Raw genomic sequence first — 14,592 nt, 5'->3', positions numbered from 1 at the left:
GGGACAGCAAGGCTGCGGTGAGCCAGTGGCAGCAGCAGTCCTACCTGGACTCTGGCATCCAGTCTGGGGTCACCACATCCGCTCCCTCCCTTAGCGGCAAGGGTAACCCAGATGTGGAGGACGACGACCCAGGCCTCTACGACTGGGAGTTCAACCCGCCCTTCACCCCTGAGGCCCCAGGTACAAAACGAGCGGCGAAAAGACATTGGAGATGAAGGACGATCCCGCGTGTAAATTAAACTCAATTGTGTAACTCATTTCAGACATGGAGGGCTGCGCCATGACCAGAGCCCAGCGTGTGCGGGCGGCCATGTTCCCCGAGACGCTGGAGGAGGGGGTGCAGATCCCGCCCAACCAGCTGGACGCCGCCCACCCCACGGCGGTGCAGCGCCTGGCAGAGCCGTCTCAGATGCTGAAGCACGCCGTCGTCAACCTGATAAACTACCAGGACGACGCCGAGCTGGCCACACGCGCCATCCCCGAGCTCACCAAGCTGCTCAACGACGAGGACCAGGTACACCACCAGCCCCGATGCCATGAAACGATTATTCAGTGACCAACGAGAAACACCAAAAAAAACGCTATGTTTTTTTTATCTCCACCCCCTCCAGGTTGTGGTGAACAAGGCGGCCGTGATGGTTCACCAGCTCTCCAAGAAGGAGGCGTCGCGTCACGCCCTGATGCGCTCGCCCCAGATGGTGTCCGCCGTGGTGCGCGCCATGCAGAACACCGGTGACGTGGAGACGGCCCGCTGCTCTGCCGGCACCCTACACAACCTCTCCCACCACCGCGAGGGGCTCCTCGCCATCTTCAAGTCTGGGGGCATCCCTGCCCTGGTCAAGATGCTTGGGTGAGAGCCAGAGTGTGGAGAAAGTTAGAATTAGTTGTATAGTTGTCAATGCTCATGAAATCTTTTTTTGGTGTTGACTTTAGTATCCCTTAACAACCCTCTTTATTTAGTGCTTGTACCTCAGAAAGCCTCTTGGGATTTATTGTGGTTGGCGTTACTCTGCCGTATTGACCAGACTCAAGAGAGTTGGGGCCGGGACCAATTACAAAAAGATTCTGAAGAACGATGCGGAAAAATGGCTAACAAACAAACTTTTTTGGTAGGCCCACACGTGTGAGTGATTTTAGGGGCTCAGTATAAACATAGTTTAACAGGGACTAATATGAACTTATTTCTGCTACATCTCACTGGAGAAACGATGTGGCAGTTTCAAAATAATAAACGTCACCCCATAAATTACAAATGGGTTAAATTTACGTTTTGGGCAGACACTTTTATCCAAAGCGACTTACACTAAGAACATTAGTCATAGGAAAGTGGAGCAGTATATTGCTGATGCGACAATTATACAATTAAATACAAATCATTACCACCAATGTTCCTAATATGCCTCACTCGTATGTAGCCAAAATGGCACCAGTCATTACACAGGTTGCAGTTTATAAGCCCTATATCGCCCTCAAACGCTAAGGCCCACTGGTATGTAACTAGATTAATTAATCCTTGTTCAGATGAACAGATTCTGGATGAGGTCTGCCGGGACCAAATTTATGTAGCTTTTAATTAGGTGAAGAATTCATTATCTGGAAGTTTGTCTACAGATTCTATTGCATGTAGTCTTTTTTGGGGCTTGCAAAGTCTGTATTTGCTGATGAATGAAAATAGTTGTGTGCTATTTTGTTGTGTGAAATGTTTCACGGCTTGGTCTGCATTTTATACGTTTGCTGTGATGTAACTGGCAACAATCGGAGAAGACAGTGTTTCTAAGCTATATTTCGAAAAAGAAGCATCTGCGAGTGGGTGCCTGTCTGTATTTTCTCTACTTTTAATTGAAGTTCCTTATTTCAGCATATGCTTCTGGGCAAATTAATAACCTTTGGCTTCCTTTAACCTACCTTCTGACACTATGATCCATTATTATCCATATAGTTTGCTTACGTAGCTCTTCTTCCCTTGGGTTGTGTAGGTCACCGGTGGACAGCGTCCTGTTTTACGCCATCACCACCCTCCACAACCTCCTGCTCCACCAGGAGGGAGCTAAGATGGCCGTGCGTCTGGCCGGCGGCCTGCAGAAGATGGTGGCCCTGCTTGCCAACACCAACGTCAAATTCCTTGCCATCACCACTGACTGCCTGCAGATCCTGGCATATGGCAACCAGGAGAGCAAGGTAATGGGAAATATTAACCCAGGGGTTTTTCTAGAAAAAAAAGTAGCAGGGAGCAGACCCCTGCGCAAAGCCGAGGGAGCAACGCGACCGAGGCGGGGGATGGTGGAAGGGGGGTCTCCCCCTTCCACGGCGCGAAGCCTTTGAAAAAATAATGATTAAATGGTACATTCTGAGGCTATCTTAGAGAGAAATTCTAGCTCTTGTGGTCATCCTGAAAAACTAAAATACTATCAACTTTTGGTAGACTTGTACAACTTTACCCTGTAAATAAACACGACAAATTTCAAAAATATTGGCTAAACTTTTAAGTAGGACAAATCACAACAGCAGCCGTCTGTTCCTGAGACTGCCCCAACGGCTCACTGCCTTGTCAAAATCAAATTGATCAATTGCAGGCCCCTCAATACTGATCCTGAGGAGGTGGATCAGGGGTAGCGTTAGTCATGGTAGACCTCCTGTGCCATGCCTCTATGGAACAAGTTTTGGGGCTCTAGAGTCAATAATGGCGACGCTATAGAAATGTTACTATTGTTGTCGTTTTCAGTTTTGCACTTTGCAGACGGTCCCTAAGCTCGCGGCTGAAAGCCGACTGCTCGTAGAAGCCAATGCAATTCACCGTTCGCTAAAGACGGCTCGTTTGGATGATGAAAACTATGTTGTAGCTGGTTCTCTGGGTTACTACACTTTTATTGGGCTAATTCGGCCGTGCAGCTGCCATTTAGTTCCCTGCTACGGGTTCCCTGGTAACAGGGAACCCTGTTCGACTGTTCGTTTTGCTCTCGCAAAACTCTTGATCAACACTATTTCTGTCGTTCATTGAAACCGCTTTGTGCAGAGAGAACTGGAATGGTCTTGTATACTTGCTTAGCATCTTAGCGCCTAGACCAAAAACCCATTCAAATACATAGTAGCTAGCTAGCTGCTAATAACTTAACGTTAGCATGTCGACTCGGTCTGGGAAACTCCAATTCGGATCGGAATATTTTTGGAGTAATTATAAGTTATTTGAGGATCAGACACATTGTCAGGTGGTGGTGTTGGGATATTTTCGCGGAGAAAAGATCGTTTTGAGAAATAGTGTATGTTGTACAGCAGCATGTACAGATCCAAGTCTGACAGGTTCAGTCGGCATTTCGGTAGGATGCGCACGCCGGGAGTATCGGGGCGCAGCGCCCCTGTTCCCTTGTTTAGAAAAAACCTGTAACCTGTTTGCATTAAGAGGATACTAACCTTTTTTTTTTGTTTTTTAATGTTGGCGAAATAAATGTCTAATTGTAAATGTGTTACTTTAATTTAGCTGATCATCCTGGCCAGCGGTGGCCCCCAGGCCCTGGTGAATATCATGAGGACCTTCACCTATGAGAAGCTGCTGTGGACCACCAGCAGAGTGCTCAAGGTGCTGTCTGTCTGCTCCAGCAACAAGCCGGCCATCGTAGAAGCCGGTATGTACCCACAAGGTGGGCATTACCCAATGAGACAAGTCATGCAATAGGTTATCACGGGGAGCAATGGAGTGAACTGTGTGTGTGCGCTTTTCGTAGGAGGCATGCAAGCCCTGGGCCTCCACCTGACCGACCCTAGCCAGCGTCTGGTCCAGAACTGCCTGTGGACCCTCCGAAACTTGTCAGATGCGGCCACCAAACAGGTAACCAAGCATGCACTGTGGATAAAGTCAAACTCAGTCAATCCATGCACACGGTCAAATGTCTCGTCTGTCGGTCGTCTTGCCTCACCCTCTGTTGTCTTTTGCAGGAGGGCATGGAGGGTCTCCTCGGGACCCTGGTGCAGCTGCTGGGCAGCGATGACATCAATGTGGTGACGTGTGCTGCAGGCATCCTCTCCAACCTCACATGCAACAACTACAGCAACAAGCTCATGGTGTGCCAGGTACAAGAAGGAGACATACGTGTTTACGGCGAAGAAATGGGTTTTCTTAGGCAAGAAGGGAGAGGTGTAATGAATGACATTGTGCTTATTTAAAGGGGACATATTATGAAACAACACTTCATGGGATTTAGGGTGTTCTGGGTTTCTGGAGCTCAAACACGCATGCAAACTTTGAATGCGTGTTTCCTAAAAGCTATATCCAGCAAACTGCTTCAAAGACATGTTTTCTGGAACTCAAATACTATGTTTACTTGTTGTGAAAACGCCATATATTTCTCCTTTTTAAAAAAGAATAATCTGGAAATTGTTTAAGTATTGGAATCAGAGAAAGCACTTGATCACACTAATGGAGCGGATTAGATTCACCATCCTGATATGTGGAGAGCCTCTCCTCTTGGAGAGCCTCTCCTCAAAGTGTCTCCTCCTCTTGGAGAGCCTCTCTTCACTGAGGGTCTCCTCCTCTTGGAGAGCCTCTCCTCACACACAGCCTCTCCTGTCTCCTCTGCCAGGTGGGGGGCATCGAGGCCCTGGTCCGCACCGTCCTGCGAGCCGGTGACCGGGAAGACATCACCGAGCCGGCCGTCTGCGCTCTGCGTCACCTGACCTCCCGCCACCAGGACGCCGAGATGGCCCAGAATGCAGTGCGCCTCCACTACGGCCTGCCGGTGGTGGTCAAGCTGCTGCACCCTCCTTCCCACTGGCCACTCATCAAGGTACACACAGATCAACCCTTTTAAACTAGCCTGACAAGAGTCCTGTGCCATTGACTAAAATGTAATCCTAGTGTACTTTAACCATTTGGCTCATATAATTCAGATGCATATTAACCTGAGCGGACCCCAATCTGGGCCTATAGCAAAGATCTAGATATTTAATCATGTGACACACTTCTCTAAATCATACATTTTCATCTTTAGTCCATCATAACCATTGTTGGCTAAATTGAAAACTATTCCCACCCTAACAAAATAATAAGTAATAATTTATTTCATAACTTTTACGTGCAAATCCACTGATTCCAACAGTCCAAACTATATGCCAGAATGTCAGAATTAGAGGCACCAGCAAGAACAAAAATATTTTTTCTTAGTTTGAATCACAAATTATGTCTTGCCTGTTTTATCACCTTCATAACCAGATGATCCATTTTCTGGGCCCTGTTTTGAAAGTGCACAAGGTCTTCTGTGTTCCAATATCCATACTATCCTTACTCAATATACTTGGAGCGTATTCACATCAGGATTGGAAAGTCCTTAGTTCGATCTCTTTGGTCCGGACCAAAACGCAATGTTCAATTTTTGGTGCGGTTCCTTTCAACATTGCGATTTTTCTCAATAGTCCAAGAATTTGTCAACAACGCAAATTTGTGCATAGATCATTCAATCATTGGACAAGACGGTCGGGGTAAGGCGGGGTAACGCATAAAAAGAAAGTTAACAAACCTTGGTAATTATGGAGATTCAGTGTGCTGCGCTTGTTGTGCCTAACTGATTGGTTTCATACAGTTACAAACATTTGCAGTACTTTTGGAGCATCAGAGGCGTTTGGCACAACGTCGAATTTATGATGTTATGCTATCCGCGGACCGCTCGAATGCCGTCTCCCCCATCCTTGTACTGAATGCATTAAATGCATCCGAATTATTATAAGTGTTCTCCAACGTAATTTATATGTTGGTGTCTGCCCAAATATACAAAAGACATCTCGACTCCTCTTCGCTACTTGTTTAGCCACGGCGCATTTTTAACGGTCTGATAATGTGATGTTGATCTTTGAATTTACCGCGCTAATCAAACAATATAAATAAACAAGCAGCAATGGGAGCCTGTAGTGTCCAAAAAGGGATATTAGCGCGGTCGCTTTCACATCTCAAGCGAACGCACCAGGGTTGTTTGGAAGCGAACCGAGACCACCTCTCCGGCTGGGTCTCGGACCGGCTGTTTGGTCCGCCCCAGAGTTCGATGGTTTGTATTCACACCAGCCGAAAAGGTCCGCACTAGCGATGTTTTTGGTTTGGTTCGAACCAAACAAGGCAGGTGTGAATACGCCCTTAGTTTGAGTACATAGGGCTTTCCAATTAAGATCGGGGCGAAAAGAAGTACTGAAAGGACCCGGATGGTGTACTCTAAACGGTCAAACCACGAAGTGTGGATCGATGCACACTTTTCGTACTCAACGGCAGCCATCTTAGCGACGTAGTGGAAGAGGGTGTAGTCAGGCTGGGCCATCGTTGGCGCATTTTCCACGTAGCCTGCATTAAGGGAGTCATTTTGTAGTTTTTATAGCTGCTGTGCGTCAATAGTTCACCGTTCAAAGCAGGATTTTTATTGCGGGGGAGGAGCCAGAGTATTTGATATATCAAACAATGTATACTAGCTAACAGGCTTTCACAGGAAATGTGTATAGCGCCTTCAATCACAACAGTCCACCATCTGGTGGCCGTATGGTGTAACTGCTATGGTTCGGCTCGGCGTCATTAATTCTATGCTCTGTTTTAGCTTCATTCCCTCTGACGCCTAACTTTAACGAGAATCCCCTAACCTCCTAGCTGCTCAACAGTCTTGCCCCTTAATCCAACTCCTCATTCCTCGAGCCATGTTTGAATTGTAATCATCGACCCAAATTTTCTTTCCCTTCTCTTCCACCTCCAGGCAACCGTCGGTCTGATCCGTAACCTGGCCCTGTGCCCGGCCAATCACAGCGCGTTGCGTGAGCAGGGGGCCATCCCCCGCCTGGTCCAGCTGCTGGTCCGGGCCCACCAGGACACCCAGAGACGCACCAGTATGGGAGGAAACCAGCAGCAGTTTGTGGTGCGCCAAATCCCCCAAATGGGCCAGACATACCGCCACGCTCCTGCTGATCCTCTGTTCCTCTAACGCCCGCCCTCGTCTGTCCCTCTCCCCCGCAGGAGGGCGTGCGCATGGAGGAGATTGTGGAAGGATGCACGGGGGCGCTCCACATCCTGGCCCGGGACGTGCACAACAGAATCGTCATCAGGGGACTGAACACCATTCCACTCTTTGTCCAGGTAGAACACTGTCACGCTGTCGTACTGTTTTCCTACGCTCTCCACTGCTCAGGCTCCAAAGGATTGGCTTTTCTTGTTAATGGAAAGTAACATATTTGTTGCAAACATATTTTGAATAATCCACCAGCTTAGCGGGGTTCCTTGTACATTAACATTTTGGGATTTTAGCAGACAGACACTTTTATCCAAAGCGACTTAAAATAACTACATTTGTAAGATGAGAAACAGCGATATATCGGTCGATAAAGCAAGGTTGTTCATGGAAACGAATTAACCCATGGGTTAACCCATTCCCCTTATTCAACAACGATGGCATCTTATCCTCGTTAATGGTGTGTTCGAGATGCGTCGTACACCACCCGCACGAGTTGCAAAGTGGGAAGGTTGGCCGTACGACTCGACAAAGATGGCTGACAACGTTGGTCGTTCTGACGTCCATTTTAAATGCTCTTACACACTTTATTACATTGCGGCTATAATCCGGTCAAAAATTACTAGTTTTAAGTACAATTGCCAAAATATCTTACGAGAATCGTTCCTATCAAGCTAAGTTGATATTGTAACAGTATTCTCCCTAATCGCAGGGGGACCGTGTGATTGGGGAAAGCAGGGCCGTTGCCGCCGTAGGGTGGGCTTAGCTCAGGAGGTAGAGCAGGTTGACTTGTAACCAGAAGGTTGTCGAGAGCAGACGCCTCACCCCAACTGCTTCCGCAAGCCGGCTGTCTCGTGGCGGGGTTCACACCGTCGGTCTGTGAATGTGTGTATTAAGGGTTGTTTTGGATTAAACGTCGCCCTGCCCTAACCCTCTGCCCTGCTCTCCCCGCCCTAACCCTCTGCCCTGCTCTCCCCGCCCTAACCCTCTGCCCTGCTCTCCCCGCCCTAACCCTCTGCCCTGCTCTCCCCGCCCTAACCCTCTGCCCTGCTCTCCCCGCCCTACCCCTCTGCCCTGCTCTCCCCGCCCTAACCCTCTGCCCTGCTCTCCCCGCCCTAACCCTCTGCCCTGCTCTCCCCGCTCTAACCCTCTGCCCTGCTCTAACCCTCTGCCCTGCTCTAACCCTCTGCCCTGCTCTCCCCGCCCTAACCCTCTGCCCTGCTCTCCCTGCTCTAACCCTCTGCCCTGCTCTAACCCTCTGCCCGCTCTAACCCTCTGCCCTGCTCTAACCCTCTGCCCTGCTCTAACCCTCTGCCCTGCTCTAACCCTCTGCCCTGCTCTAACCCTCTGCCCTGCTCTAACCCTCTGCCCTGCTCTAACCTCTGCCCTCTCCCTCCCGGGGCCGTCAGCTGCTGTACTCCCCGGTGGAGAACATCCAGCGTGTGGCGGCCGGCGTGCTGTGTGAGCTGGCCCAGGACAAGGAGGCCGCCGAGGCCATCGAGGCGGAGGGAGCCACCGCCCCGCTCACAGAGCTGCTGCACTCCCGCAACGAGGGCGTCGGTGGGTACCCCCCCCCCCCCCCCCCCCCCCCCACACACACACACACATACCGTACTGAAGGGGGCATGTACCACCGCTCTGCCTCGCTGGAACGGTCTTCAAGGATTGTCTTATTTGTGTTATAAAAATAATGAATGAATAAATAAACCCCTGTCTGGGTTTAGTTCTCAAAGACGGTCTCACTGTATATGGTTCTGCTTAATATGATACTCATTTCTTATAAAAGCAATCATTCGATACCAAATATACCATATTTTGGCCAAAGTCTGTTATTCATAGAATCTATCCGTTATTCTTTAATAACGGTAGAAAGTATTCAACAAAGCTATAATAAATATATTGTGTTGCATGATATTGTTTTATGAGGATTGAGCATGTTTGATACAAGCTTGTGTAAAGCAATATACTCCTATGGTAGAGATGATGATGATGAGTTGTCTCCCCTGTAGCCACCTATGCTGCAGCTGTCCTGTTCCGCATGTCTGAGGACAAGCCCCAGGACTACAAGAAACGCTTGTCGGTGGAGCTGACCAGCTCCCTGTTCAGAACCGAGCCCATGGCCTGGAACGAGGTCAGCACACACGCACGCATACACACGCACGCACACACGCCCCTCTAGCTGACTCTCAAAAGTGCGACAGGTGTGGAAGAACATTGGACAACTTTTAACGGTGTGCTCCGTCCCCCCCTCAGACTGGAGACCTGGGTCTGGATATGGGGTCCCAGGGAGACCCCCTGGCCTACCGGCAGGATGGTGAGGATTGGTTCAAGCTTCTCTTTAGGTGGATTGATGTAGTGGTGAGGGGCGCCCGGGGAAATGTAGAAGGAGATCTGACAATCTGAGCCTTTCTCTCTTAGCAGTTGAGTGGGCCTCGGAACAAATCAAGGCATCCAAGATTGACCTTGCTACAAAGGCTTTATCCCCAATTGAACCTATGAGCCTTCATCTCCACTCTAGCTTATAGAGGGTCCCTCAGTTCTGCGGTTAGTTACTGACTCTGTGCTCCTCCGGTCAGACGGAGCCTATCGGGCGTACCCGGCCGCATACGGGCAGGACTCCCTGCTGGACCCCATGATGGAGGGGGCCGACTACCACGCCGACACCCTGCCCGACCTGGGCCCCCACACCGACCCGCTGCCCGACCTGGGCCACACCCAGGACCTGATGGACAGCAGCCAGCTGGCCTGGTTCGACACCGACCTGTAGGACGGGTGAGGAAGACGCCACTCGCAGCATAACTTACACACTGGTTATTTACCCCTGGTCCCATTCTAAATCTGCTTCCACACATTATTTTAAACCTAGTACCGTCTGCATGTGATGGCAACATCCCAGTGAGCGCATTGCACCATACAAAGTGATGAGTAGCGGTTTGCCCGTGGCTACGAGTCATTAGGCAGTCTTCAAGTATAATTATGGACCTTTCAGACCTTTATTAAAAGACATCTATCATCAAATACCGTGTTAGTCAGCAAATCTCTTGCATCGCCAAGCAGCAAAATGTTGTGTTGAAACGCTGCGAGCTGTTAGGGTTGCACAGCCGTTACAGAAGTAGTGAACTGCACCTAATTCAGCCCCTGTTTCTCCTTCCCAGCTGTATCGAAGGGAACCTGTGTTTTGGGTTGTGGCCCGCAGAGTGGAAGGTAACGGCAGAGAGGAAGGGGGATCGTGGGAAGTGCCTGACTCGGGACTACACAGGGTTGGAGATGGTTGCCACAGGAATGTCGCTAGAAAGTCTGAAATGTGGGAGAAAGGGATGAAAGCGAAGGTGTTGGTGAGAGGCGTGGAAAAAAAACACATACACGCACGCACGCACGCAAACACACACACACACACACAGCGGGAGACCTATGGCATGGCTTGCCAAAATGAGGAGAGCACACGCGATGGATCGTAAAGATGGAATCACTCATGTTTTAGCCTTGCCTGTATTCTCAGTTGTTTCTTTCCATTCTTTTTCTATTTTTTCTATTTCTTTTGTATTACTCATTCTCTTTTATGGTACTGAACCGGCTTGCCTCGGCGCTCACCATCGTCATGTTTCTCTCGATTTGCCAATCATTTGTAATCTTTCTTTTTTTAAAAATCGTACGTTATATGTAGTGTTAAGTTATAGTGATATTATACAATGTTCCTTTTGGTTGAGACCGAAACGTGTAGAACACTAATAATCAATCGAATCGTATTCTGACTTTAAAGTGTAACATTGTGTAGTTTTTTTTTTTTATAATCAACGATGAAATTATGCATTCTTAATGTATGCTTGTTACAGCATACTCTGAGTGTCACTGCGGTTGTAAAGGGGTTTCCTGGGGAGGATGTGGCGGGCGGGGGGGGGGGGGGGGGGGGGGGGGTGTTCCCCACTTGTCTCTAGGTTCGGGATGAACCTAGAGACAAGTGTTTTATATACAGTATCCCTGGTAGGTCAATAACTATTTTGTATGCTATCATTGGATGTCAAATAGAGAATACCTTTTATCGCCGACAGGGCAAGAAAACCCAAGTTTAACGTGGCATCCTTTGAGGCGAGGTTGATGAAATCAGTTAGTCCTTCAGTGCTTATTTTGGAGACAAGGTTGTGACACACCTGAACAATAAAGTGGCATTTTATTTCATGTCGTTTCCTGTCATTTATATTTTTAAAAATGTATGCTCAAAAATGCTTCCTTTAAGCTGAAGGGAATTTAAAATGTGTCACATGTGCACATGTAAAGAGATTGGGCAGTACTGGTGGTACTTCATACATTTAATAGTTAATGTTGGTTGTTTTTCAGCTCCAACTTATTGCAGAGGACATGCCCCTTGCCTGGACATCAGGGGCTCTGGGCTTAGAGATGTAAATCCCACGTTATCTCTTGATCCATCAATGCTCCTAGTTAACTACTGCTGTACGGCTCTGGGTGTCGTCCATCTCCTTGCAGATTGTATTCCCTTGTTCTAGTTTATTACGCTCCTTTGCTTTCAAAATATTTTGAGCCGTTAGTTGTCCCTTGTTTTTAGAGACATCCGGCTTGCATTGAATTTAAGGTTTATTTAATATTACATATTGGCAGAACTTTTAGTGCATTTCTAATTAAAATGTTTTTTTTTTTGAATAAACAGTCCATTGATTTATACATCTTAAGGGAGATCAGTGAGATTTAAGCATGGATAACATTGTGAATACCAATGGGTCCATTTGTTCATGCAGCAATCTCCGGTCCCACAGTGGTCCACCTTGTTTCACATGGTGTATGGCCACCTTTTATCTCAACTTCTGAGCAACGTTTCCACTGACCTGTGGTTCCAGCATTGGCCTGCCCTTTGCTCGGTCATCACTTGCGCCTTGGGACCCAGCCTGCTGCTCCACTTTACCTGGATGTGTTGTCTGGATCATGTGGTTGCAAAGTAATTTTAAGCGAGCTTGTTTCATTGCCTGGGTAATAAACTGAGGGTCTCAACACGGGGTCCCTCAGGGTATTTTCTGGGTCCCATCCTCTTCTCAGTTCACCAATTCACAGGGCACTGTCATTCACTTAGCTGGTTAATCCTACCCCAGCTATGAAGATGCCACCCTCATGTCGCCGCACCCCCTGAAGTTCATTCTGGACAAGCCTGAGCTGCACTTCCTTGTACGGAAGGGATCGCCCGTCCACGACCTCTCCGTCAATATTGAAAATTGTGTTATCGGCAAGGAACCTAAGTGTGACACTTGGGTTCCTTGCCGATAACACTGGATGACTAGCTGTTCTTCATTTTCAACATCGCTGCGACCGCCCGCTTTACAGACATGCTGTACAACAAGAGGATACGTCTGTTCCTCACGCAGAAGTCCACACAGTTTTTTTGGCCCAGGCTCTTGACATCTTGTGTCTGGCTGCAACTCCCTCCAGGCCGGTCTGCCTGCATATGCCATTCATCCTCTGCAGCTCATCCAGACATGATCACCAGCAGTCCGGCCTCTGCACTCTATAACAAACGGCTTCTCCATCACTACATGGGGGACCCCAGCAGCCGCTCAACAGAATCCTGATGGTGTTCTGTCCTCACTCCACAGTGGTGCCACAAGCTACCCAGATGACTTAAGGACAGCAGGAACGTCTTGCGGCCCAGATGAAAAACAAAAAAAAGACATTCTTTGATTTTATTAATTGTATGGACTCTTGGAATTGTGACGACTTAATCAATTTGAGTTGAATCTTCACGGTTGATGTACTTATTGTAAGTCCGCTTGGATAGAAGTCGGAACTAAATACATGGGACGGTATGCAAGTCAGTGATGTTTTGGCTGGGAAGGGCCCAGGCTTTCACCTGATAATCTCTTTTGTTATGGGTATGGCTACTTTGTTTTATTCCAGTTCAAGTACAGCCTCAAATGGTCTAAAGGCAGTTGATCAATATTATTTTGGAAATGTATAATATGGGCCAATTCATTTTATAAAAATATTTACCCAACAATCAAGTAATACTGAGTGGTTCTTATTTATTATTTTATGCTATTTAGTGACAGTGAGTGAGTTGTCTGATATTTTCATTGCAGAAGCTGAGTTTTATATACCGGTAATACATCTATTTTTGGACGGTTTTATTCTTAAACTGTCAATTATTTTTAGCAAAAGTCTAATACAATATAAGACCTTCGTATGAAGGACGACCTCTTGGTATTGGTAGATCATTCAAATATAATATAAAATTAAGTCCCTTAGATTCAAAAAATTGGCCTATATTGTTTTTGTAGGCTATACAGTGGTAAGAATACGTTTATACACCCATGCTAAAGTTGACTAAAAAGAGGAACAAAAATATAATCTTTTGGAAATTGATCATAATGCAACCTTTTAGGCCGCCAATTTTCTTTGTGAATGAATAATGTAGATAAAAGTTCTTTATTTAAATACAAGGTGCATAAGAATAGGAACCTCTATGTTCAATTCCAATCGAGGCAGCCTGATTTTTTTTAAAGGCTATTAATTTCATGGATCCAGGATACTATGCATCCTGATAAAGTAACTTAGGCCTTTGGAATTAAAATAGCCCCATATACTTATGCACCCTGTATTTTAATGAAGAACACATGTTTATTTACGATACATTATTCGTTCACAAAGAAAAGTGGTTTCCTAAAAGGTTGAATTTTTCCTCATTTGTTTAATAAAGGCATTAAGATCGATTTCCAAAAGATGATTCTTTATTCCTCTTTTTAGCCAACATTAGCATGGTGCATAAACTTATTCTTACCACTGTCTGCTTCGCTGACAAATAAGTCATGGCGTTCTATAAAGAAAAATCTGTCATTACATAAAGTTCAAACCAGCAAGGCATTATAGGCAACTGTACCTAAAAGGGGAATGGATATTAAACCAGGTCATCGAGTCCTAGTCGAAAACGATTCCCAATGCCCACGGTCTATACCTAATCCCTACACCTGCTCCCGAATTATATGAATTCACTGTAAATCACTTGGCTTAAAGTCACAATATCTCATGAAAAATATTTAAATTAGTCCCCAATAGAGAGCGCCAAGTAAAGTAGCCTACACACCGACTAACTAACACATGCTCCACATATTTCAGTAACAGCTTGACATTTAAAAGTCGACCATGCTCCAATTCAAATTGCTGCCGTGAAGGAGGTGAGAAACACTGGAATGTGAGAAACAAAGGACATGCTTTGAGTGATATTAACTTGTTCAAATGCAGATCCCTCTGCGAAATTCCAGCACCTACCACATAGCTTGCGTGGCTTTCAAAGGCACTTGTATGCAAATTGGGCACATTTGTTGTGTCTAACAGGACTATAACATTGGAATGTGTGGTGTTTTAGTTCTACTGCAAGGGTTTTGAGAGTTAAAATTGAAGATTTGTTCATTTTAAATATCACTTCTTTAAGTTACACTTTTTTTTTACAGCAGAATGAGCTACCCGGCGCATACAATATAAAATACAATTATATACTGCAATTATTCTCCTATTATTTGAAGAGACAATGTTGATCTAGGATTAATCCACAAACTTTTGTTTAAAATAACCCAGCGAGGAACGCCTACTGTAATATAATAATAATAATAATAATAATAATAATAATAAT

General features: G+C 46.5%; 1 protein-coding gene across 1 annotated transcript; it reads left to right on the top strand.

Annotated features, from left to right (window-relative positions):
- Positions 1-11,141, top strand: LOC115535329 (catenin beta-1; the record flags this gene model as incomplete). The annotated part of the gene is given in 15 exon segments (XM_030346377.1): positions 1-180; positions 264-514; positions 612-850; positions 1,977-2,178; positions 3,476-3,635; positions 3,720-3,823; positions 3,931-4,065; positions 4,575-4,778; positions 6,717-6,875; positions 6,974-7,093; positions 8,375-8,525; positions 8,975-9,096; positions 9,219-9,279; positions 9,542-9,737; positions 10,121-11,141. Coding segments are annotated over 14 exon segments (2,279 nt in total), but the record flags the coding sequence as incomplete, so codon positions are not given.
- Positions 11,142-14,592: the final 3,451 nt, after the last annotated feature.

This window comes from Gadus morhua, chromosome 22, assembly GCF_902167405.1.
Source record: "Gadus morhua chromosome 22, gadMor3.0, whole genome shotgun sequence".
Lineage (NCBI taxonomy): Eukaryota > Metazoa > Chordata > Actinopteri > Gadiformes > Gadidae > Gadus > Gadus morhua.
The sequence above is the reverse complement of the archived record's forward strand: the minus strand, read 5'-3'. Positions and strand labels throughout refer to the sequence as shown.